Source organism: Boleophthalmus pectinirostris, unplaced genomic scaffold (assembly GCF_026225935.1).
Source record: "Boleophthalmus pectinirostris isolate CB_2022bp ecotype Guang Dong unplaced genomic scaffold, ASM2622593v1 HiC_scaffold_5, whole genome shotgun sequence".
NCBI lineage: Eukaryota > Metazoa > Chordata > Actinopteri > Gobiiformes > Gobiidae > Boleophthalmus > Boleophthalmus pectinirostris.
The window spans coordinates 13825932-13851193 of NW_026571404.1; the positions used below are offsets into that span (position 1 = coordinate 13825932).

The window sequence follows — 25262 nt, forward strand, 5'->3', positions numbered from 1 at the left end:
TTTACGCTCCAAAGTTACAAGGGAGTCTACCTAAGTTAAAGCCAAAGTGACAGACGATTGACATCCAGTGGGCTGCTCCCTTTAAACCAAACTTCATCCAAAGAGTTTTTACTTTTTTGCTTGTCTTGTAGTTTTCTTTACTTTTCAGCAACTTGTTTTTTCTCTTCCAAACTTAACCATGACGCGCTGGAGAGCTGTTTGCGCACGGAAAGGCGTGATGTTGTTCTGCGCGCTGCTGGTGAATATAGCGAAAGGTAAGTGCGCTTTTTCTGATGCTCGAGGGTTCTCTCCGGGCTCTACGGGCGTGTGAAGGCTTGTTGACATTTTATACCTGGCGACACGATGATGTCCTGGTTCACACAGGGAGAATTACGCGTCCCAAGTTAATGACAGGCAAGAAGCACGCGCCACATACTAGAATAATCACTCGCACAAGAATAATTTGTTTAGTCTAGGCTTTTACGTGAGCTAAACTTGGGGCTTACGATGTCTGCTCGGACCCTGTGCATTGTAAACCCAAACAGCTGCGCAGTCGTGTTCATGTTGGGCGTCAGTCTAGTTAAAATAGACTTTATGGCTTTCTGATCTCGTTAGACGATGTTGTTGTTTTGAACATCTGGCGTAAAGCTGTTCCAACCCCTCCCAAAAAGTGCATTGCTTAATCCCACGTTTTCGAGTCATGTTACCCTGTTTTCCCCCCAACTTTGTCATAACAGTTATTACAAAGTGTGTTTTTACAGAAAACTTTCATAAACGCTTCAGGTTTTGCACTCTATAGGCTACATCACCAATTCAGCGTTTTGGAAAGTTGTTGGAATAGTATATTTTTAAAAAAAAAAAAAAAGTTGAACAAGTTGAACAAGTATCGATGCTGAAAAATACTGAATAGGACTTTCCTGAATAGTTTTAAAATCGTCTTATACAGAGGGACTTATACAAGGACTTTTACGCACACTTGCATGCCCCAAAATGGTTATCGCCAAACGCATCAGGTTGCACAGTGATTCCCACAGTTTTTTTGGCCTTTCTCTTGAATCTTGTCTCGTTGTCTGAGTTTTGGCGCTGCGGGGTAAGTGCGGTGAGGAGTGAGCAGGGACAGCTGTTGCTCGAGGCTTCACATCAAAAGCCATTTAAAACCTGCAGAGGTGATCACTTTTCACTCGGATTCAGCCTATTTAGATTAGCTCGCACGATAAACTCCTTAAAGGCAACATGCTGACACAAATTCTGAGACAACGACTCGGCCTGCTACTATCTGTGCCAAAAGTGAGTCTATTCAGTAATGATATTTAAATGAGCAAACAGAAGGCAAATGAAGACCATATGACTTTGTTGGCAAAGCATTAGATTGAAGTGGCTCATCTTTTATATGCTCCCACCCATCATTAACTAACCCTAACCTTAACAAGCATGGTGTAAAAATATAATTAAATAGTTTCAAGCAAATACAGAGCCACTATGAAGACCACAGACTGCAAAGATGACTATCAGAGCCATTAATTTTACAGACATGCAACTGGCCAGAAGAAATAGTTAAAATGTTAAGACTAAATACAGATATCAGTATTACTATTTATCTATTTATCTATTTATAGGCTTATATGCGTCTTTGAAAGTGAATGCATATCCATTGCATCCCTAGAGTCATATCACATCTCTTTTGTTTAACTTGTTCCTTCCTCCAAATAATGACAAGAACATCTGCTGCTACACTGCCAATGCCAACACTGTACTTATCTAAGCATAACTGAACACACATTGTAATCGGTGCCTTTTCCTTGTTTGTCCTGATAAGTGGATTATCAAGCTTTAGGCCTGTCCTCATTTAGGCTTCCAAAATCAACATATCTTTCTGAGGTAGAACTTGGAGAGAAAAGTTTGAGAAGTGTAGATTAACAAGAAATGGACATAAGCAGGATGTGGCTACTCACTTTATTAATTTGCTAACTTTTTGATAACTTTGTTGATCGGGGCAGCAGACACTGATCCACTGTCTCCAATTAAAAATCATTTAAAGGGTCTAAAAATGGCTGCTTCCTCAGTGGGACAGGAGCAGAGCAGTGAGAAGAGAGGAGTCAGGCGCAGTTGCTGTCCTATGTTTTTGCTGAACTTGCGAACAGTTGTGTTGGTGACACACGGGAACAATAGTGGAGGAGGGGGAGCTCCCGAGTTCTTGGGGACCTTTTCTCTGTATTATGAGTGTGGTGGTGGCTGACAGTAACACGCAAATGACAAATAAGTGGCCTTCACTGCAGTGGTGAAGTAACAGTCAAGGTTATGACATTGAAAGTTGTGGCCTTAACACTGTAACAACATTATTAGGTTTTTAACTTAGTGCACTTCTGATATACATTACCTTTGTAAAGTTAGATTGACTCTTACAGTTTTGTTCCTTTTGTTATACAGTTCAACATTGTATAAAATATAAATCTAACCACAAGGGGGCAAGGTGTCAGTCCTTATAGCCAAGATAAATGGAGAATATCTTGCATAATTTGTTGTCATGGCCTAGAAAAGTGTACAGACAATATTTATGTTTAGATTATTAAGATTTATTTCAGCTTTCTGCAAAATAATCATAATAAACAATGATTTCTTCTCTGTGTGCACTAAATTACTGTCACTGAAAGCATCACATTTCCATTCTATCATACACTGCCTATGCCAGTATAAGCCTGCTATGTCAACAAATAATTCAGTGCATTCAGTTAACCTCAATCTTTTATCCCATTAGATACCAAAATTATGTTTTGATATCAACAAACTCAGTTCCCAATACCACACTGAAGATAAAACCACATGTTTCATACAATAGAATATAATTGTAATTGCATGTAATTTTGTGCATAGTTAGAGTCAATTGTGCCACAGAAGAATAAAGAATTTTTTCTCACACACAAATTACATCAGTACAAAAAGCCCACGTTTCACACAAAAGGGTATTTCAGTGGGTCTATTGCTGAAGTCATGTTGAAATCTTATTGTAAACGTGCATCATTTCACAACAGCATGTTCTTGTGCATTTCTGTGGATTTTTCAAAAAGAGGAACTAAGACTGAACATTTATAAAAAACAGACTAATTTTTAAAGCAACGTGCGAAAGCTTTAAGCTGACTGACCTGTAACATTAACCTCAAAACTACATCCTTTTCACTCAATCTTGTGCTTTGTGTTTCCTGTTGTGCAGGATGTCGTTTGCATTTAATTTTAATGCTGAAGACTTGAAGTGAAACTGCTGTTGTGATGCAGTGGAAAGTGTCAGTGAAGGGGTCCTCCAAATGGTTTTATTAGCATGCAGTGATTGCAAATAAAGACATTATCTAGGGATTTTCTAGGGCTTTCCCCCTAAAAAAACTATTCTATATGTACAGTTTTGCTATTAAACATGCGCTGCAGTAAATAACACGAGTGAGTATGAGTCACAGAAGTTATTTATTCAACCCTCTAAAGCTCAAATCTACTCCTAGTACAGGAAAAAGAAGTCTCTCATGTATAGAAAGATAAGTCAATATAGTAATTATCATGACAGGCCTATTTCCACATGTGTTGAAGTTTTGCACCATGGAAAAAGTAGTGCATTAATCAAAATCAAATAGTTTTCAAATTGTTCTTCTGTGAGCAATAATATCAATAGAGTAAAAGCACAAGATTAGCTGCTTTCTGAATGTGTTGAATATGGACACATTTAGATGATTTGTGCTTTATTTTTCTAAATTTCACTCACTAACTATGATTGATTTGGCCAACAAAACAAACCAACATAGCATCAGAATAAAAATCAATTATAGAGTTGATATTTCAATAAAACCCAACCGACTAGTGACATGTGACAAGTTGGACCAAAAGCTGCACAAGCTAAAATAGAAATTAGTGTTGTCACAATATTGGAATTTCAATGTAGATTTTGATACTAATGAAAAGACTCGCTCCTCGATACAAGAATGATAATTAAAATAATTCATTTTTGGATAATGGGCCTTAATTTTCAACCCAAAATTATAGTAGTTTCTTGAATATTATTATGTGATCTAATATTACATGACCAGTCAAAAGTTTGTACTCACTTTTTCATTTATGTTCTTTATTAGGGATGTAACAATAACTGAAATATTGTGATATCGTATCGTCAAAGTTCTCACAATAATATCACGGACTGTCACAATATATCGAATTACAAGTTTCTTTGCTTAAATTAAGAGTTATGGTGCAGCGACAGATAAAAACAAAGACAGAGGGAACTACATAGACCATGATCCTTTGCTTCATTTCAGTGTAAACTATAAGAAGAAATAACAGTTCTAAGCACTTTTAAGTCTTAGTTCTTTGGATTAAGTCTTGTCAAGGCATTTTAAGAGAAAAAAGTATCATATTAACAGTTTTGCCTCCACAAAATATCGCAATAAATATCGTACTGTGAGATATATATATTGTGAAAATATCGTACCGAGCGACTTGGATATTGTTACATCCCTAATCGTGAGCCTCCCCACCATATCACAGTAAATATCGTACCATGATGTTCATACTGTGACGATATCGTATCGTGAAACTTGGATATTATCGTTGCACCCCTGTTCTTTCTTTCTATGATTTTCTACATTATAGATTCTCAACGGAAGGTATAAAATCTATGGATGAATACATATGGAATGTAACAAACAGAAATATAAACTCAAAATAACTCAAAAACCTACTAGATGAAAGAAAAGATCCGACGCACTCAGAAATGCTTAGCTATAATTTTATTTCATGTCAAATGGCAATGCATTTCGAGTTGCATCTTCATCAGGGCATGTCACTCAAAATGTGTTCTAGATGCCACAAAAAATGCCACCCTTTACTTTGATCCCTGCTGAACTCTTGCAATTTCTTGACCCTCATCATGAAGCTCATTGAGAGATGGCCAAGGGTATGGAGCACTGTCAACAAAGCAAAGGGCGGTTTCTTTAAGGGATTTACAAGTAAAATGTGTAAATATATATAATATACATATTAGTTATTTATAGGGGTGCAACAATATCCAAGTCTCTCGGTACGATATTTTCACGATATACATCTCACAGTAAGATATTTATTGCGATATTTTGTGGAGGCTGATATGCTAGTTTTTCCTCTTAAAATGCCTTGACAAGACTTAATGCATCCATTGCAATCCAATGAACTAGGACTTAAAAGTGCTTAGAACAGTTATTTTTATTATCTATTATAGTCTACTGTACACTGAAATGGAGCAAAGGATCATGGTCTATGTAGTTCCCCCTGTCTTTTTTTAGCTATTGTTGCACCATAACTCTTAATTTAAGCAAAGAGATTTGTAATTCGATATATTGTGATGGTCCACGATATTATTGTGAGAACTTTGATGATACAGTATCACAATATTTCAGTTATTCTTGTAGTTATTTAACTTGTTTCTTTGCTACACATCTTGCTTCGTGTATTAGATGACTTACATATGTATATAAAATGTCGAAAGTAGTAAACAAACAAAAAAAAAAACATTGAATGAGAAAGTGTGTCCAAACCTTTGACTGTTGGTGTATTTCTAATAGAAACCTAAAACTATTCAGGAAAGGCCAAACTGTGTGTATTTAGTATGATTTCTTTACAATATTATAATAAGTATCAACATTCGATACCAGTTTTAGTATCAGTTAGTATGTACGTGCAGATACTTTTGACAACCCTTTTAGAAATCTACCAGCTTTGGGCTGGTTGCCTGTTGTGATCATCAACCCCTGAGTCCATGACACCCAATGACACTCGTATTTCCATTATCTTTATACAATGACATGCTTATTCAAGTTCCCTGTAATCCACGGGACACCAACACAGGTAGTTCATGTTCATCGAGCCCTGATTATTTCCATTACAACAAGAGGAACAGTGCCAAAAGAGTCAGCCAAAATGTATTAAAGTAAATACCTCCTGCAAAAATGTTTTAATGAATTCACACTGGATACGCCTCATGCCCAAGTGAGAGAGATCTGTCAGAGGAAAACGTGTCCCAAACAGGTGGCAGCGGGCCTTAAAACAAAAGAGACACTGTGCCCAAACCCGGAGGGGCTGGGGGATCCTGGGAGGAGAAACCTAGATGTGTAATGGAGCCAAAACACAGATGTCTGCTGACTGAAATGAGAAGTCTGTCCATGAAGAAGATGGCAAGGGCTTATTTTACCTGCTGTTTCTGCAGCAACCACATCAAAAAGAGTTGGCACCAGTTCTGTCGCTATAGGCCAGAAAAACACACAGCTCAGGAGGTAGTTTTACAAAGATGTACAAGACAAGCATTTTTTCCAGGCTGCATCAGTGGAACAAGACAATATGAAGGCAAGCCCTGTGCTAATAAGCGTCAGGTATCTACAACGGAAAAATGACCAAAGCACAAAATGCACTTTAACCCCACAAAAAAGAGAAACAAAACTTTATGACTCTTAGCAGATTATATATACACTACTGTAGGTCAAAAGTAGCTACTGAACATCCGGAGGTTAATAAAAAGATAAAAGATCACAAAACACAAGTCCAAGCTCTGCCAAAACGACCTCAGGAAAAAAACGACAAGATGGTGAACTTGAAAACATGGAGTGTCCAGCACAGTCTCCAGACTTAAAACCCATTGAGCTGGTTTTGGGATGAACTGGACAGAAGAGTGAAAAGCCAAGAAACCTACAAGTGTCACACATTTATGGGAACTTCTGCAACAGACTTGGGAAGAACATTCTGAAGAATATTTGATTTCTATTGTAAAAAGAAGAACGAGTGTGTTCAGCTGTTATATCTGTCAAAGGTCGACACTTTCATGAATCAAAAGTTTAGAATACATTTTGGTCAACAGTAAACAATAAAAAGTAAAAAAAAAAAAAAAAAAACTGGAAAAAGTGAAAAAAAATGTCAAGAGTGTATATAAAAAATAAAAATACATATTAACTTCTACTATAATGAGTTTACCTTGTCCAGCACTGATTTGAGATGTTTTTTTTTGTACATGTATTCAAGTCTCATTTATTTACCTTATTTTTAATGCATGGCCTTATTTATACCTTTTCACCTCAGTTTATGCTTTCTATTATTATTCATTCAGATAGGGCACACATGTTATGTTAACTTTTGGCATAAATTCACTGGAAAGTATAGAAAAAAATGCATTTAGTGTGTACCAGCTTCTGCCCAAACAGACTGAAACTCAAACATCTGTGGAGTAAATGTTCTAAAAGAGAAAATGCACTTACTATATTTCACAAGAATTAAAACAGCCGTATATAGTGCTTTTTGCATTCGCTGGTAGTAAACTAAAACTGTAGCAACAGCTGCCCTGGTGGCTGCCAATCTGTGCCAAGCAATTCTCATGAGCATTGTTAGCTTGAGTCCTGGTTTTAACATGTCATCTACTCTGTCCAGGGACAGAAACAAATTCTTTCTTCATTTTGATCAATTGTGACATTTTCTATTCAATTTCATCATTATCAAAAAATGTTTCAAGCATTACTTTCATGAACATATTCAAGACTTTTAATCAGTGCAGTTTTACACAAAAATAGTCCCATTTCAATCTGTACTTGGCTCCAAATCACATGCTTTCACTGACAGAGGATTGGCTCTAGTTTTAAAGGTGCATTGTGTAACTTTCCTGTTGGAGGGTCCATCAAATGCATTTCTCCATTGCTTTGTCTGGAATGTTTCACAGTATTAAACCTTTTTACCATGAGACCAAACCAGACAGAGTTATAGATCAGATCAGTGGAGAGGCAGCACCGCTCACAGTCAGAATCCCTGTTTTCCTAGGCACTTTTGAACTCTAAAACAATACAATTGAATAAACGTAAAGTAGAGCTATTTAATGTCATACTGAGGAACATTCAAAGCAGAGCAATGACATATCCATAGAAACAAGCAGATGACGGACCACCATAAAAGTTACACAATGCACCTTTAAGGTCCCAACCTTCTGATTCATTTGCCGGTTTCACTTCATGGAAACCGTCTGACCTCGCAACATTAGGATTCCTTCGCTCGATGGCAGGTGCGTACTTTTTTTTATTAAACCAGTCGCTGCTATTTGGTCATGATGTATGTAATGCGCCGCTAATGGAGCTAACAGCTATATTAAGCTTTTCACAAATAGAAAGAAGGGCAATAACGTCTTTCCCCTTGATAAAATTCACCAAACATTCTCTTTATTCCGGCTTTAAATCCTCAATCTCGGGAATTGTTGCCAACACAGAATGTATGGCTTCGTCCTACATCCATCTGGACCGCTTTGTTTACTGTTGTGCTGTACCACAAAAGGGACCCAGACATGGCTTCACAGCTCTTTGCTGATTGGCCGGTGCGCAGTCTACAACTTCTCGGGTTCTAGCAAACCGTCTAGTGTATTCCGATTTCTGAGCTAGTCACTGGAGAGTAATGAAATTGAGTGGAGGCACTAGGTGGCGTCAGCCTGGCTACCAACCTTCAGCCTGTCATGATAATTACTATATCAACTTATCGTTCAGTATATGAAAGCTCGAACAATATGTGTTTGCTATTTTTTCTGTACTGCAATAAGATTTAAGCAGTTACGAGTGATTACTTCTTATTTCTCTCGCTGATTATAGATACAACTACATACTAATTTTGCTATTTTTCTATTGCACTTAACAATATTCTACATTTAGATCTTGACAGGCCTACCCAACCTGATCATTGCTGCTTTGAAATGACAGAATCTGATTTGATAAAAATGTTATTACACGCACAGTCCTAGTTCTGTCCATAGTTCACAAACGATCACACCACATTGAATTCTGGTTACACAACACTCATTTCAATGCACGTGAACCGGTAAATAAGGTCCACTGAACCCAAGTCCTCCACTAAAATCCACACAAGACGCCTACGGTCAAAGGAAGGGTGTGTGAGTGATAATGGGACGGGAGCTTATCCCCCCTATTGTCTCGGTGCAAATGCAGGAACAGCCATCGACCAGGGGGGGCAGCAGTTTCACTCAATCACCCACTCTGGTCCCCCGATAACACAATAGGCACTGACACTTAGACAGGATGCTTCCATATAAACATTTACAAACTCAGGGCTAATCAAAAAGTGAAGGCCGTGGGTTGGTCAGCGTCCGTGTTTCCCTTTCACTGGAATGTAAACCAAATGTCAGACGATCGTGTTGACATTAAGATGGACAGGGCACTTCCTTATTTGTGTTCTAATGTTGTTCAAAAATGTCTTTCACTGTTCCGTAGTAGACACGGATGGAGAAGTGGTTTAGATTTACTGAATTTTCTCTTGCTTGTAACCAACTGGCATTAAAAAAATCATGGTAATAAGCACCAATATAGAAATAGGGCAAAAACCGGATCTTTCCTGAGTAGTTTTAGCTTAGTGTTTCTCCTATCAGACCACACTGTAATATTAAAGAAGCCCCTCTTATTTGGTGCTGAAAATTGAATTTGATTGTCTAAGAAAATTATTGTGGTATCAAAATCTCACGGTACGATATTATCATGATATGCATCTCACGGTATGTTATTTATTGCGATATTTTGAAGAGGCTAATATAATTGTAGATGGGACACTTTTTTGCTTTTAAAAGAGCTTGACAAGATTTTGGTGTGAATTATTTCCGTCATAATCCCAAGAATTCAGTTAAAAAACATATTTTTTCCATGCTGTCTGCACTGAAATGAATCATGGGATATGTAGTTCCCCATGTGTATAAGCTGTTGCTACTATAAAACCATGCATTTAAGCAAAGGAACATGTAATTCGATATATTGTGACAGCCCATGATATTATTGTGAGACTCCTGACGATTTTGGTTATTGTTACATCCCTTAGTATCGAGAATCAACAATTTTCCTTAGTACAGAAATCAAAAATGCATTGTAGTATTCTGACAACAAATTAGATCATACTAAATTAAATTCTCAAAATGTACAGCATTGCCTTGCAGGTTTATAGTAAATATGTGATGGACTGTACTTCTGCTTTTTTGGTGGTGCATGGTTAATTGTTAACAAAGCAATATTGCTTCACAAATTGCTTTGAAATCTCAACCACTCTGGATTTCACCTACATAGTTGCACAAAGAAGTCTGTCTGAAGATACAAATTTAAATTTCTGTAGTTTACTAGTTTAAAGGTCCACTATGTAACTTTTCTGCTGGGTACATCTTATTGTCCCTATGGTGATGTTATTGCTTTCCCTTGAATGTGAAAAAGTATAGCAAACAACATCTCTATTTCCATGCAGACACAAAAATGTATGGAGAGGTGGCCATGCTTATACTACAACTGCATGTTTTTCAAGGTAATTTTGCATAATATAATACTAGATTATGTTTAATTAAGTAGCAGACCATACACCAGAAAAGTTACAGAGTGCAAGAAAATAAATCATGAAAAAAATTTAGAGCCATGTTGGTTGTCAGCATCAGGAGTGTTTTCCATTCAGTTTCAGTGACAGGAGAAGATGGAGAAGCAGTGGGGGCTTTGTTCGCGTGCCGCTTTAAGTCAGGAAGGAAGTTCACTCCTTAAATCCTGCTCTGGCCACTGCTCTTCTGAACACAACATCATTTACAACTGTGCTGCCAGTGGAACAGGGCACACTCGCATGCATACTTCCTCAGTACACCCACACACATGCACTGTACTTAAAATGGAAAACATTCTAAAAGTTGACTTAACAGCTACTCTAACCACTACTGCCTCATTATTATCAATAATCACCTTTCTAGTACTGAGATTTATAGTATTACTATGTTTACTTCTACCAACTGAACTTCCTTGCAAACAACACTTCTTCTGTAACTGCAATTTACACGATTTACCGAAAGCGACACCTTTGGTACTACTACTTCTCCTCGCTTCCTCCAACCATTACTACAGTTATTATAATTGTGGTTTCTTATATGACTAAGTCAAGGCAAGTCATCATGAATTTATTAATGCAAAATTATGCAAAATATGACTTAGCCAACAGTTCACACCTCAGGGTAGATCAATAATTACAGATAAACCTTATAAAAAAAACTAGGGTGTGGTTCTTTCAGTGAAATTAGTTTATTCCTTCGGACAGACAGAACCGGAGCTGTAGTTAAGCTTTAAGTTTGGTCCTAGACATCTTACAGGGCTCAAGCAGGTACTACAACTACTACAATTACTAGGGGTGTAACGATATCAAAGTCTCACGATATGATATTGTCACGGTACGAACCTCACAGTACAATGTTTATTGTGCTAATTTGTGGCGGCAAAACAGCTAAAACTGTTAATATGCTTCTTTTTCCTCTTAAAATGCCTTAACCAGACTTTAGCCAAAGAACTAAGACTTAAAAGTGATTAGAACTGTTATTTCTTCTTGTAGTCTGCACTGAAATGGAGCAAAGGATCATGGTCTGTGTAGTTCCCACTGTCTTTTTTTTAGTTATTGTTGCACCATAACTCTTCATTTAAGCAAAGAGACTTGTAATTCAATATATTGTGATGGCCCACGATATTATTGTGAGAACTTTGACGATACTATATCACGATATTTCAGTTATTGTTACAGACAGAACCGGAGCTGTGTCAACACTGAAAAAGCTACTAAGTTAAGTGGGGAGTTTAGTCCTGAGCAGATTATAGGGCTCAAGCAGGTACTACAACTCCTCCTCCTACTACTACTACTACAATTACTACAACAACAACTACTACTACTACATGACTACTGTACTTTAACTGTAGCAATGCCATGTTACCAGTGGAATATCGAGACACGATCAAGCACACACACTTCCTCCTTCCTTTACACTCATGTAATTGACTTTCATAAACTTCTCTTGCAGTCATCCGGTGTGTCAAATCTGGTACAGAACCACACTAGAGTTGTCATCTCTTTAAATCATACTACAGAGACTAAGAAAAGTCTGAATATATGATCCAATGTGGTGCTTGTGGAGATTTAAAGGTGCTGTGTCTGGAATGTTACACAGTATGGCATTAATCTTGTCTGTCTTGCATTTATTCAGGTATATTGCTCGAAAATGCATGCATTCTTACTGTGAGCAGGGTGACCGCAACACAGATCGCATCTGTGATTTGGCGTGATAGTGAAACCTGCTTGTCTCCCTGGAGATATATTTGATAGGTTTAATGCCCTACCAAGGGACATTCTAGACAAGGTAACATCTATATATAAGTCGTTAAATAAGTAAGTGAACAGTACAAATATTCACAGCAAAGAGTTTATAAGCACTTTCACAGCTTTCAGAGACAAGAGTGGAGTTTTGCTGCATTTTTAAAAATATTTATCATTCTAGCAAAAATAAATCCGTATTTATCTCCTAACTCTACCGAACTTTGCTATTACAACACAGTAATTTCCCCATTGAGGAAGGATAACATATTTATTTTCCCCTTTTATTGTGGTTTTGTTCATGACATCTTATTTTAGCTGCACTAGAGAGCCTGAGGATAGACTTGTTATTAAAATTAAACAATCTTTCAGAGGTTACATTACACAGTTCATTTTGCGATGCTTCATTTCACTACAGCAAAAGCCAAAACAGGATGTGGTCGACGGCGATGTTAACTGTTTTGTATGTTGTATAACATCATTTCGCAGCTGTCCTTATGGTTTCCTGAGTGTACAAAAAGATGCAGTTCTATCAGCTGTATTCATATATAAAAAAAATCGAAAAAAATAAAGTGTTAACCATAATACAGAACAGGATGGTAGAGACGGATAAACTATGCAAGCAAGGATGTCTATTGCTATACCAGAAAAGGGACAAAATATTTTAGAATGGTTGTGATCTTTATCAGAAGTAGTAAAAACTATGTGGTACTAACAATGGGAACTGTGCAATAATGGGAACTGTGCAATAATGGGAACTGTGCAATAATGGGAACTGTGCAATGAATGGGAACTGTGCAATGAATGGAACTATATAATGAGTGGAGTGTGCAATATTTTAGTGTCTGGCCCCCTGTGACCCCAGCCCTTGGGACAACAGATGGAAATTAGCCTTAGGCTACAATCCGGTGTGTTTACATTCATGTTGTCATGTTTGTTCATTAACATGCTCTGTCCCAATCAAATAAATAAATAAATAAAATAAATAAATAAATAAACAAAGAAACTACTAATACTATTACTATTGTATTTGTATCATTGTGGTATTGAAATCACTATCAAGTAACAGGCTTGAAGTACTTAAACTTCAAATATCTACACTACCACTACTACTTGTACTACTACTACTACTACTACTACTACTTGTACTACTTGTACTACTACTACTACTACTACTACTACTTGTACTACTACTACTACTACTACTACTTGACTACTACTACTACTACTACTACTACTTGTACTACTACTACTACTACTACTGTACTACTACTACTACTACTACTTGTACTACTTGTACTACTACTACTACTGTACTACTACTACTACTACTACTACTACTACTTACTACTACTTGTACTACTACTACTACTACTACTACTTGTACTACTACTACTACTACTACTACTACTTGTACTACTACTACTACTACTACTTGTACTACTACTACTACTACTACTACTACTACTACTACTACTACTACTACTACTACTACTACTACTACTACTACTTTTACTACTACTACTACTTGTACTACTTGTACTACAACTACTTGTACTACAACTACTACTACTACTACTACTACTACTACTACTACTAGTACTACTACTACTATTACTACTACTGCTGCTACAACTACTACTACTAATACTTTTGCTGCCATAGGTACAATTACTTCTACCAATATTGTACTTCCGTTACTATCATGATGCCAAAATATTTGACTAAAACTGCATGCGTTCAATTTATGTGTAAAAGCAAGTATATCGCTCTGTACAAATATATAAACCTGCAGTTTTCATGTAGCTGTTCGACTATACCACATAGTAAATCTTGAGACAATTCAAATCCATAGTAACCATCTGTCTGTCTCCTGAGTCACTGGTCTGAAAGCAGTAAATGAGCCGTCTGTAACCACTGCATGAGACTGAGCTAAAATAGAAACAGGAATAACGCATGGGACATTTTATTCTGGAACAGGATTTGGAGACGGAGAAATGCTATAATTAGATTGGTTTACATTGAGAACTCTATCCATACACTGTAGCTTTCCAGTTATTAAAGCAACGCTGCACAACATTGTAGGATCTGTGAGAAATATGCAGCGTATCTGTGTGACAACTGATCTATATAACATAAACCATCCGCAGAAGTTGGTGCATTAAAGGTGCACTGTGTAACTTTATTGTTAGAGAGTCTGCCAGCTGCTTGAAGATGTTACTGCTTGAATGCTGCTGGAATGTTCCACAGTATAGCATTATCTTATCCATCACCATGAAGACACGCAGGTGGCACCCCCAGGTCAAGTTACCAGGTCTACAGGTCTAACTGAGCCTCTTCACAGCTAAAATGCATGATTTCAAGGTCTTTTAACATTTTTCTGTCATTGAGTAAATGTAGTTTAGATATATTTACAGCTATTTCCATGGAGACAAGCTGAAGGCTGACTCACAATGAGAAAGGTTACAGTGTAATGTGGTCAAAAATCTAAAAAATTTAACAATTAGGGCTGGGTATTGTTGAGAAGTTGCCAGTATGATACATACCTCATTACATAGGCCACAATACAATATGATACATAGTAAACTTTCGATTCGATACGATGTATTTCAAATTGATTCGATACAGTTCAGTAAAAAATAAAGACTAAATGATGGCTATGATACAAATTTTTTTTGTTAAACCTCTTCTTGTGCAAAGTTAATATTGAAACGCAAACATTTAAATTATCAAAACAGTGAAAATGTCAAATGTGTCGCATAAACAAGGTTCCTTCCTCAAAACAAACAACAAAACTGTAGCACTGTAACAAAATAATTTAGTAAAACATAGCAAAAAATACTCTCTGCGATGTATCGATACAGCAGCCCACGATATCGATACTGTATCATCACATTAAACGATACGATATATCGATATTTTTATATTTTTGCACACCCTTACAAACAATGTACACATTCAACATTTTTTAAAGTAAAAGTTAAACTAAATAATACATTTGAAGCCATGTGCTAATGAAAATAAAAATATCTGATCTAACATAATTTCCTGTTTTGTCTTCTTTCTTTAGCCAATACAGAGTTGTCCCATGGTCACAGCACACTGGGGGTCGCTGCTCCTCACATGACCTACACCTGTCCAGAGGGGGCAACGGTGAAGCTGGTCTGTAACCAAAGAGGAGCCCTGAAATACCCCAAGGACAAGCTCCACCACACCTGGTTCTTCACCCAGCAGAGCGACCAGCACTGCTCCAGTCACACCAGGCCCAGAAACATGGGACACAAGCCGCCTCCAGGGGTCCACGTGGGCGCCACTGTGGAGAACTTCTGGCTGACTATGGAGAATGTGACCTACTCAGATCAGGGTCGATACTGCTGCATGGCACTGGATGTACAAGAGAAGCCCGACCATAAAAAAGTACCACTCCAGACTTCACACAGCCACATGGTCCTAACAATCACACCAAGTAAGTACATGGAGATACAGTATGTTGGGTTAGATACATGTGAAATTTTGAAGTAGTACTGCACTAGTCTGCAGTCTAATAAGGCAACCATCTCAAGTGTCTTTAATTTGTATTTTGACTGAAATATTAATAGTGAAGTCTGATATATGTAAGCATGTTTTTATATCATTATATTTAAGTTGTGGAAGTGAGAAGAAGTTTGAAGAGCATTTTTCTGTAACAAAAGTAGGGCTTGCAGTCAATTAAAGATCAATTTATGACTAAAAAGTTGGCATGGCAAAACCTCTCAAATATGTAATGTAATATGTATCTAATCTGACCAAGACTACGCATGCACAGTTCATGCAAAAACAACTAAATTTATAAAGAAAATGTATAAAGAAAAGTCTGAAACTGATAAATTGCAGATCAAACTCATGATTCACTTCAAAATTTTCCTTAAAATCCTTAATCCTTAAAATCTAAATCAACTAAACGACTAAAGAACTTCAGACCTAAAGGAGGATATATTGGCAGGTTTACTCAACATTTTGTAAAGAAACTATTCACAACACTAATGCCATTATCTGGTTAAACTGCACTGAGATCTTTAACTGAGACATAAAAGCGACAGAGAAGCGTGCGGGAATGTTGCTGCAGCAAATCTTGAATTTCCCTCAAGATCAATAAAGAATCTCTCTCCCTCTGTAATCTGATGATATTACAGAGAGGCAGATCAACATTAAAGAGCCGATCTTTGAGTTATTAATTAGTACCGACTGCATGTCTGTGGTACAGTTGAATATTTCGGAGATTGAGTATACTCCTGTGTGAGTAAAATGGTAACTGCTGTTGAGGTTTGGCTTTTATAACCAGATCAGCCACTGGGAAACGTGTAGGCAGGTCTAAACTTGCTGAGAGATTAGACTTTGGACAATTAGTCAGCATCCTGTTCCCTGATCTCTCCATATTCATGTTTGTGGTGGTAGTGTTTCTTTATTGTGACATAAAGAAACAATGGCTTCTTTTTGCCTTTGTCCGCAGGGAGAAATGGCTCCGTGTGCACATATGTGGACGCCACTCCGCCCGGAGGTCAGTCCCTGTAATTACGCCTTTAAGCGGGTACATCCACACATTCTGTTTGATTTGTTTACACTGCGTCTTCCCTCCACAGGCACGGTGCCAGTGGCTTTGGCTGTGACTGCCTGTGTTCTGGCTCTGCTTTCACTGCCTCTGATTCTGATGCTGGTTTACAAACAACGAAACGGCGTCCATTCAAGCAGACGTGAGTATTACTGATCATAATACTACAGTGGAAATGTAGACTGTTTGGTGCACTATGGAACTTTTCTAGGGGAGAGACAGGTGGTGACCTGCTGCCTTGATAGTTGAGTTGATATTGCTTTGCCTGAATTGTTCCACAGTATGATAATAGACATGTTTAACTCTATGGAGGCAAGATGATACCATCAGGCCAAGTTACAGGTTAAATTTGACAAGAGGGAAGTCCAAAAAGTCACAGTAATAATGGGTGGTTTTCCAAAGCATTTAGCAATAAACACCTGTAATTGAACAAAATGAAAAATAGATTTAGATTAATGCCATGCTGTGACTTTCCAGGCTAATCTATATCATGTCTATGGAGACAAGCAAGTGGACCAACAGAAAAGTTACAAAGTGCACATTTAAGTGCTTTTCGTAGTACTTAAATGTGTAGTAGTAGTAGTAGTAGTAGTAGTAGTAGTAGTAGTAGTAGTAGTAGTAGGACAAGCTGACAAGTCTGAGTCAAAAAGTCAAAGCAAGTTGTTCTGTATTCAAACAGTAGTTGCAAGCAGTAGCAATAGTAGCTGTAGTAGCAGTAGTACTACAAGTAGTTGTAGTAGTAGTAGCAGTAGATTAATGCACATAACAGATTTGTTTTCTCCCATCTATAAGAACTACCAACAGTAGGTGACCATAATTCAGTCATCTGTTCAAGTTAAGGGTCAAGCTTGTATCCTCCCGCTGTGTTTCCCAGTGGTGTTTTTGAGTCACTTGTTTCCTGGTCTGGAGTTGAACTGTTCCTCTTTGTTTCATTCACTCACAATGGGCCGTTTCCCCTTTCCTCCCTCCGCAGGTGCTCAGGAGCTCGTGAGGATGGACAGGTGAGATTTCCCACACTACACAATTGCACAATGCACAGCTGCTCCTTCTTATTAAAGGGCCTGTACCAGATTTGTTTTCATGTAATAAAATACAATGTGTTTTGCCTAAGTACAGATTATTTGTAAACACGGCTCTAATTGCTGTCTGCATCTAACTGTAGATTATCATCCACACAACAGGAAGTGTGCTGTTTGCATGCTAGTTGTTGTTAGCAGTGGCGTGATTGCAAAACTCTGGCCTCTGAAAGTTGTCAAACATGCTTATAAACCTGATAAATAATTAGGATGCTAGTAATGCCTTAAAAAAAAAAAAGTGTTTCAAATGAACTGGTTCCGTTTTCACATGTTTAACACAATGGAATCAGTCACTGCTCCTTTAATACAGAATTTAACTATTATAATCACTATTAGAATACAATAAATATATTTTTTTTAGCAATTTAGACAGTGTATAATGGAAAATTTACAACAAAAAATGACAGCAAATCTAAAAATCAAATTTTGGAGTAGAGACTGCATGTGCCATTACCTACTACAGTATGAGTTGCAAATTAATTCACTGAATAGCTTGTTGCATAAAACATCTAAAACTTGAAAAATTACACCAAAATGAATGCAGCCCTGAAGCCTATTTCTTTCACAGTAAACCGCTGGCCTAGGCTGTCATTTTATTACCATTTTAAATAAAATAGAGCTTTTTAATGGTATATTTTAAAACTATTTCCCTTCATAGTGATTTTACAACACTATTTTCTGTGTAAAGTATGGTATATCTCATGGCAATACAAATTTTGGGCTTACTGTACAAGATAAATTACCTCCATACAGTCAGCAACTTGAATATCAATTTATCCAGGTTTTGGAGTGGCACAAAGTGTAGACTTTTTGACACCTTCTAACCTCATTAGTAGGGCTGTAACTATATCCAAGTCTCACGATGCGATATCGTCACAGTATGAACCTCACAGTATGATATTTATTGCGATATCGTGGGAAAGCTCACGATATGGTGGGGAGTCTCATGATTAGGGACAATATCCAAACCTCTTGGTACGATATTTTCATGATATACATCTCATGGTACGATATTTATTGTGATATTTTGTGGAGACTGATCTGCTACTTTTTCCTCTTAAAATGTCTTGACAAGACTTAATCCAAACAACTAAGACTAAGTGCTTAGAACTGTTATTTCTTCTTGTAGTCTACACTGAAATGGAGCAAAGAATCATGGTCTATGTAGTTTCCTGCTGCACCATAACTCTTAATTGAAGCAAAGAAACTTGTAATTCGATATATTGTGATGGTCCACGATATTACTGTGAGAACTTTTACGATACGATACGATTTATGTTCCTTTTAAATCTCCAGCTGTGTTTTGTTTTACTAATCATTTCCTTTTTCATATTTCCCATTTCCAGTGAAGCTCAGGGACATGAAAACCCGGTGTTTCTTGGTGGATCTCCTCAGGTTAAAACCAGAACTGTGTCTCAGATCATGACCAGGCAGCCCTCCGAGACAGGGCGCCACCTGCTGTCCGACCCCGGTACACCCCTCTCTCCGGCGGGACATGTGGACGTGTTTTTCCCGGCAGAAGGTAATGCACAACAACTTCATACAATTAGGTAGACTAGTTTAAATCCAATACTTAATTCTGATAAAGATGCACTATGTAAGCTTTCTGGAGATGTTATCGTCCTTCCTGGAACACCCCGCAGTATGACATTAAAGTTTTCGATCTCCAAGGAGAATAAAATGTGGCTTTACACCGCCAAGTTGCAGGTCAAATCAGTGGAAAAGCTGAGTATGTTTGTAATGCATTTTCAGAAATGAGCACACATTTGACAGTAATCCTGAGCGGTTTATTGTGTCATATGTATTACACCAGATGCCCTGCCAGATCCTCTTCATTCATCCATGTTTAAGAATTGCTCCAGGACAATAGCTTTAGTTATTTGTGGCTTGATTATAATAGAGCTTACTGTAGTCTAGTGGGGGAAAATGGCAGAGTGGTCACCATTTATCTGCGCAAATCTATGACAGCTTTGTTACGCTATGGCTCAAAGCTACATTATTATGTTGCACAAAATTTGATGAATTGACAGTCTAGTATTCGGCTCATATGTCATGTAGGCAAATATGTTGTCCCTGCCATTTCAGACTTTGCGGAGCCACAGTTTTCAACAATTGTAACTTTCTCAAAAATTGGGGCTCTCGCTTCTGAGCAAAATAGTCTGAAATATCTTTGTTTTGGAGTGAAGATGCATTGCTATATCCATCTTCTGCCCTGGAAGCAATAGTTCAATCAATGTGAAAGGCATTTGAACTGCTACGAACAATGGTGTTGTAGCTATAAATACATTTTAAGATGCCATTGGTGCTGGAGGTCAGAGAATAGGACTGTGCGGAGTGATTGAACTTTGAGACACGACTGAAGGCGCAGCGGTGTCATAAAAGCTAAAGCTATTTTGATTTTAAATATATTCCCTTTTTAACTTTGTTTTGGTGCAGTGCCTAATGTTCCTTGATGACAAATTAATGACTGCGAGGCTTATTAGCAAGTTCTGCCATAATTTAAAATGGAAATTGTTATCAGCTTGTTCCCATACTAAAATTAAAACACATTAGTAAGACGCAGGCCAACCAAGCGTCTGTCATTTGCATTTTAGATTTTCGGTATTCACATGCAACTGCAAAACACGTCCATTATTTCAAAACGAACACAGTTTTTGGTAAAAACCTGATGCAACAGCAGTAACTTAGCCTTCTTGTGAGTTATGTAGTAACTTCCTGGATGTGGTGCAAGATTTGGAGGAGTGTTTGTAAATGTTATGTGCAGAGAGGCACATAGACGACAGCTGGTTCAGACCTCAAATATTAAGGAGTAAATCTCCCATATGAACACTGCAACCCTTTCCCTGCAAGTCTCCAGGTCTCCACCCAGTAGCAATGCTTGACAGGCATAAAGGCAATGTTAAGCTGGTATAATTTGAAATATTATTCAACATTTCTAATTTTGAAGCATTGCCTTAGTTATATTCAGTCCTTAGTTATATGACTTTCAACTGGTAAAGAGGATAACATTTCACTTCTGACCCAATATATTTGATTTTTAATGCATCACCTTTGCCAAAACTGTTCCAGAGTATGGTATTAAATATATCTATCCATCAATTGAGTCATATATCATAAAAAACATGCATTCTTATGGTGAGTGGGATTGCCTCTCCTCAGATCCGATGCGTAACTTGGCCTAGTGTCATCTGCTAGGCTCCATGGATTGTGTATTGTAGGCAAATGCAGTAACATTTCTATAAAGACAAGCAGGTGGCGGACACTTCACCGGAAAAGCTACATAGTATACCATTAATCCTAGGCCATTTTACCTTTTTTGGAACATAAATAACCTGTTTAGTTAATCTTTAAGGCTTAAGTTAAAGCAATATTGAAGTGTTAAAGTTAAAGCGAATGTCAATCCCCCTGTTTTTTCACTTATTTTCTAGAGGGGCACCTTACAGACATACCAGGCATTCTTCGCTAGTGCCATGTTTCCTGCTTTTTAAAAGGCCAAAGACTTCACATAACTTTCTTTTCTGAGCCCAAAATATTCAGAACTAGCTGATTCTTTGAAACGCCAACTTGCAAAAAAAAATATCTTTCATCTTTCACTACCTCTTAGCAGTTCATGTATGTTTTGTAAAAGTGTACATTTGGGTTTCATTTCTACTGTTTATCTTTCTGTTTTAAATGAGACACTTCACTATTTTTGTGTTATTTGGTATGGTACCTTTCTGTGATGGGAATTTAACTTTTAACCAGTTCCCTATTATTGTCAGTCTCACAAATCAAACATTTGTTCTGCTTTCAAATACATTATACAGTGTTCTATTTATGAGAAATGACTAAAACGGTTATGGAATTTGCAGGATCAAAAATGTATCTATAACTTTTACAAATTTGCATAATGTCAGGAAAAGCTTGATTGAAGTTGTCTGGATCACATCCTGTTTATGTAACCGTTAAAGTGCATTGTAACTTGAGATAAGACCACACCAGCCAACTTTCACTCCTTATATGAATCACCCGAAGTTTGTTCAGCAATGTTCCTTCACTCCCCCCGTTCAACTAGTCATCATAATCTAGCCTGTGTGAAGCTCCCTTAAAAAAACTTTTTTCACATAAACATAGATTATTTGTTGTTTTGGAGCTATATAAAATTTGAATATGAAGTATACTGTACATAAAAACTACAACCAGATCTGGCAAACAGTGATATTTATATTTCTTAGTGATATTTCTGCGCTTTTGGGATAACTCTCTAGTCACTTTATTGCAATACTTCCATCTGAACCCATGACATCTTCTGACTGATTGCTATAATATCATCTAATTATTGTCACAATAAATAAAAATATTGGGATTGTACAGACCAGAGGTAGGGACCTGAGTGACTATTTTTATGACTTGAGACCTGACTTGATAAAATGGACTAAGGCTACGTTCAGACTGCAGGGCTTAACGCTCAATTCCGATTTTTTTGTGAAATCCGATGTTTTTGCGAGGTCGTTCACATTTACAATTAAATGCGACTTGTCTGTGACTCCAGTGTGAACGGTAAATGGCCCGAAAGTGTCCCGCATGCGTACTGGAGGACACGATGACGTCAACCCCATGCGTCACCGCAGCGAGCGTGCTCTGTGTTTACGGAAGTTGTCCAAACATGGACGTGAGCATTGAGCACCTGGTGATTTTACAGTTCCGGTTTCCGCCTGCTTCAGCGCAGAATAGTGACGTTTGTCGCTTGTTGATGGCGTGTAGGTCGGATGGATGCGCTTTGGCTGTTCAGACTGAAGTCGCATGTCAAAAGATCGGATATGTATCGGTTTCAGGACCACATATCCAAGTGGCCTGGGTCGCATTTGAAAAAATCTGATCTGTGCTGTTCAGACTGTCATTAAAAGATCGGATACAGGTCACATAGAAGCCAAAAAATCGGATTTGGGTCACTTCAGGCTGCAGTCTGAACGCAGCCTAAGACTTGGGACTCGACTTGGACTTGAAGGTCAGTGACTTGGGGCTTTACTCGGATTTGAGGCCTGTGACTTGAGAAGACTTGAGAAGCACTTTTAAATCTGAATTATTTATATTCTGACATAATAATTCATAGTAAGATCTTGTCAAGACATTTAAAAAGGAAAAATTAACTAAATTAATTTCTACAACTCTTATATAAATACTCATACATAAATATACCAAGACTTTTTAAGTACAGTTTAGTTTAAGTCATATAAATTGCAAAAATCTAAGCTATATTTGGTTAAGATATAAGACTTGAAATGATTTGAGGCTCAAAGCAGATGACTTGGACATGGACTTATGGGCCAGTGACTCGAGACTCAACTTGGACTTGCCTGTATTTGACATGGGACTTGACTTGGACTTGGGGTCAAAGACTTGAGACTTACTTGAGACTTGCAAAACAATGACTTGGTCCCACCTCTGGTACAGACAATGTTATTCCTGCTTAAGAAACTTCCACTTGTCAATGGCCCAAACCTATTCATTTGTTTTACTCTACAACCACCTCTGCCACAGCTCACTCGATGAACACATATTCCATTATCGTCACCTGTCAGTAGTTATAAAGTTATGTTTGATATGTGTAATAAACCTTGCATGTGTTTCTTTTCCAGATCCAATCCCAGAGTCTCCAGACCTTCTCTAAACTGTGGATGGGAACCTGCCCTCATAGATCATCGCACCGTTGGATTGTTGTCTGTACAGTGTCTGGACTCCAGGAGATTATGTAAAAACTCATTCCAGCTGCAACAACAGCCAGCGGCTAAAACAGGAATCTCTGCTTTTGGAGCTGCATGCTCTGTGGACGTGAATTCAGAGACATGTGGTCGAACTGAAGTCTGCTATCTGTAAATCTGATGATGTTTGCTGCAATAATATTATACGATTTTATTGGCTGCTTTCTCAACTATTCACTTTCCAACTCTTAAAATACACTGTTTCTCTAATCCTAATATAATTGTTTATTAGGAATGCAGTAAGAAGTAGCACATATTCATTAGAGAATATGCCAACATAATCCTACTGTCAACAGAAATACTTACAGATGTTGAGTAAATTAGATTATGTCATGATGGTAAAGATACAGAATCTTTCTTTAATCTTTATTCTGCTTGCTCATTTTGTTTATATGACAAGGGTGAAAACCTGCTTTTTGGCCAAATGACTGAAGTGCTCCAATAGCATTTCAAAGATGCAAGCTTGTAATGTTTTTTTTTTTGTTTTTGTTTTTTTACATGGACCAAGGAAATTAAAATGGTAGGACTGATCTAGTGCCTCAATGAACATACTGTTATTCAAAGATTCAACCTCACAGGGAAAAATTAGAAGTTACATGTTTTATTTGACATAGGGCAAATAAATGAATATGGTAAGAGTGAGATTCCGTTGGCATAAAGGGCTTTTACTCATGTTAGTCATACCAAAGTTCTACTTATTCAACTTGCTCCGAGTGCCATTCACACTGAGGTTTGTGGTACCCATTAAGGCTGACCTCTTTCCTCTGCTACCTCACTTACTGTCAGCTGTGCCGCTGCTGTACTCCTCTTCCTTCCTGGATTCTCAAAAATGCACCAATTTAAATGTGCATAAAACTGTAGCTGTAAATATGTATATGCATTTATTATAAACATTTCATCTAGCATGGAATAATTATAGATATGTTCATCTGAAAGAAATCATTATTGCACTCAAAATAAGATGGGGGTTTGTGTTTTTGCAAATACTAAAGGTGTATGCATAACCTTTTTATTTTTCCCAAATACTTAAAGTCAGAGTATGCAACTTTTTAGCCAGAAAACAGATTAAAATAATATAATGTATGTTTTTCATTTTGCTTGTGTTATTGCACTTAAAAATGTAGAAAAACTTGTGTCTTTACTCTGAGCGAGGGCCTCCTCCTGCTTGTTTCCATGGAAATGTTGATCCTTTGGCTATAATATTTCGCAGTACAGCATTAAACTTATCTGTCTCCATGGAAAATGTTCCAGAGTATGTTTTTAACTTTTTATTTCCATGGAATCATGCAGGTGACATGCCACCTCCGGAAAGTTACATACTGTACCTTTTAAAGAAACCAGAAATAAGAGATATTTTATGGGCTGTGCCTAAACTTCTGCAGATCCACTGTGTTTTATTGAACTTTATGTCAGGCCAAAGTCAGCGATAAATGTGTAGCATGAACAGATGACAGGGTAGGGTGCATCATTCAACTGTTAAATATTATAATATTTGTGTTCAGTAATGTGTATATGTGATATGTATGTGTTTAGGATGATTGTTGTGGATGTTTGACTATTTTTGCTACTTATAAAAGATGTGTACAAAGCTTATTATGATGATGTTTGCTCAAATATAATTGCTCTGTATATTGCATTTAAATGGTCCTTACTGCGGTCTGTACAATAAATCTGCACCTTTTCACCAGAGCATTGTATTTACACTCAGACCATATTGTTTATTGGAGTGGCAGGCCTCCCTCTCTCCGCACA

General features: G+C 37.4%; 2 protein-coding genes across 2 annotated transcripts in view; one reads left to right on the plus strand and one right to left on the minus strand.

The window, feature by feature from the left end:
* vsir (V-set immunoregulatory receptor) lies at window positions 1-25197 on the plus strand. The gene is made up of 7 exons (XM_020933490.2): window positions 1-254; window positions 15176-15571; window positions 16595-16642; window positions 16725-16835; window positions 17667-17694; window positions 19116-19291; window positions 23388-25197. The coding sequence occupies exons 1-7, from the start codon at window positions 179-181 to the stop codon at window positions 23417-23419; spliced, it is 867 nt and encodes a 288-aa protein (XP_020789149.2). The 5' UTR covers window positions 1-178; the 3' UTR covers window positions 23420-25197.
* Window positions 1-25262, minus strand: part of cdh23 (cadherin-related 23) — a 328046-nt gene that overhangs the window by 29580 nt on the left and 273204 nt on the right. The window lies entirely within an intron of this gene.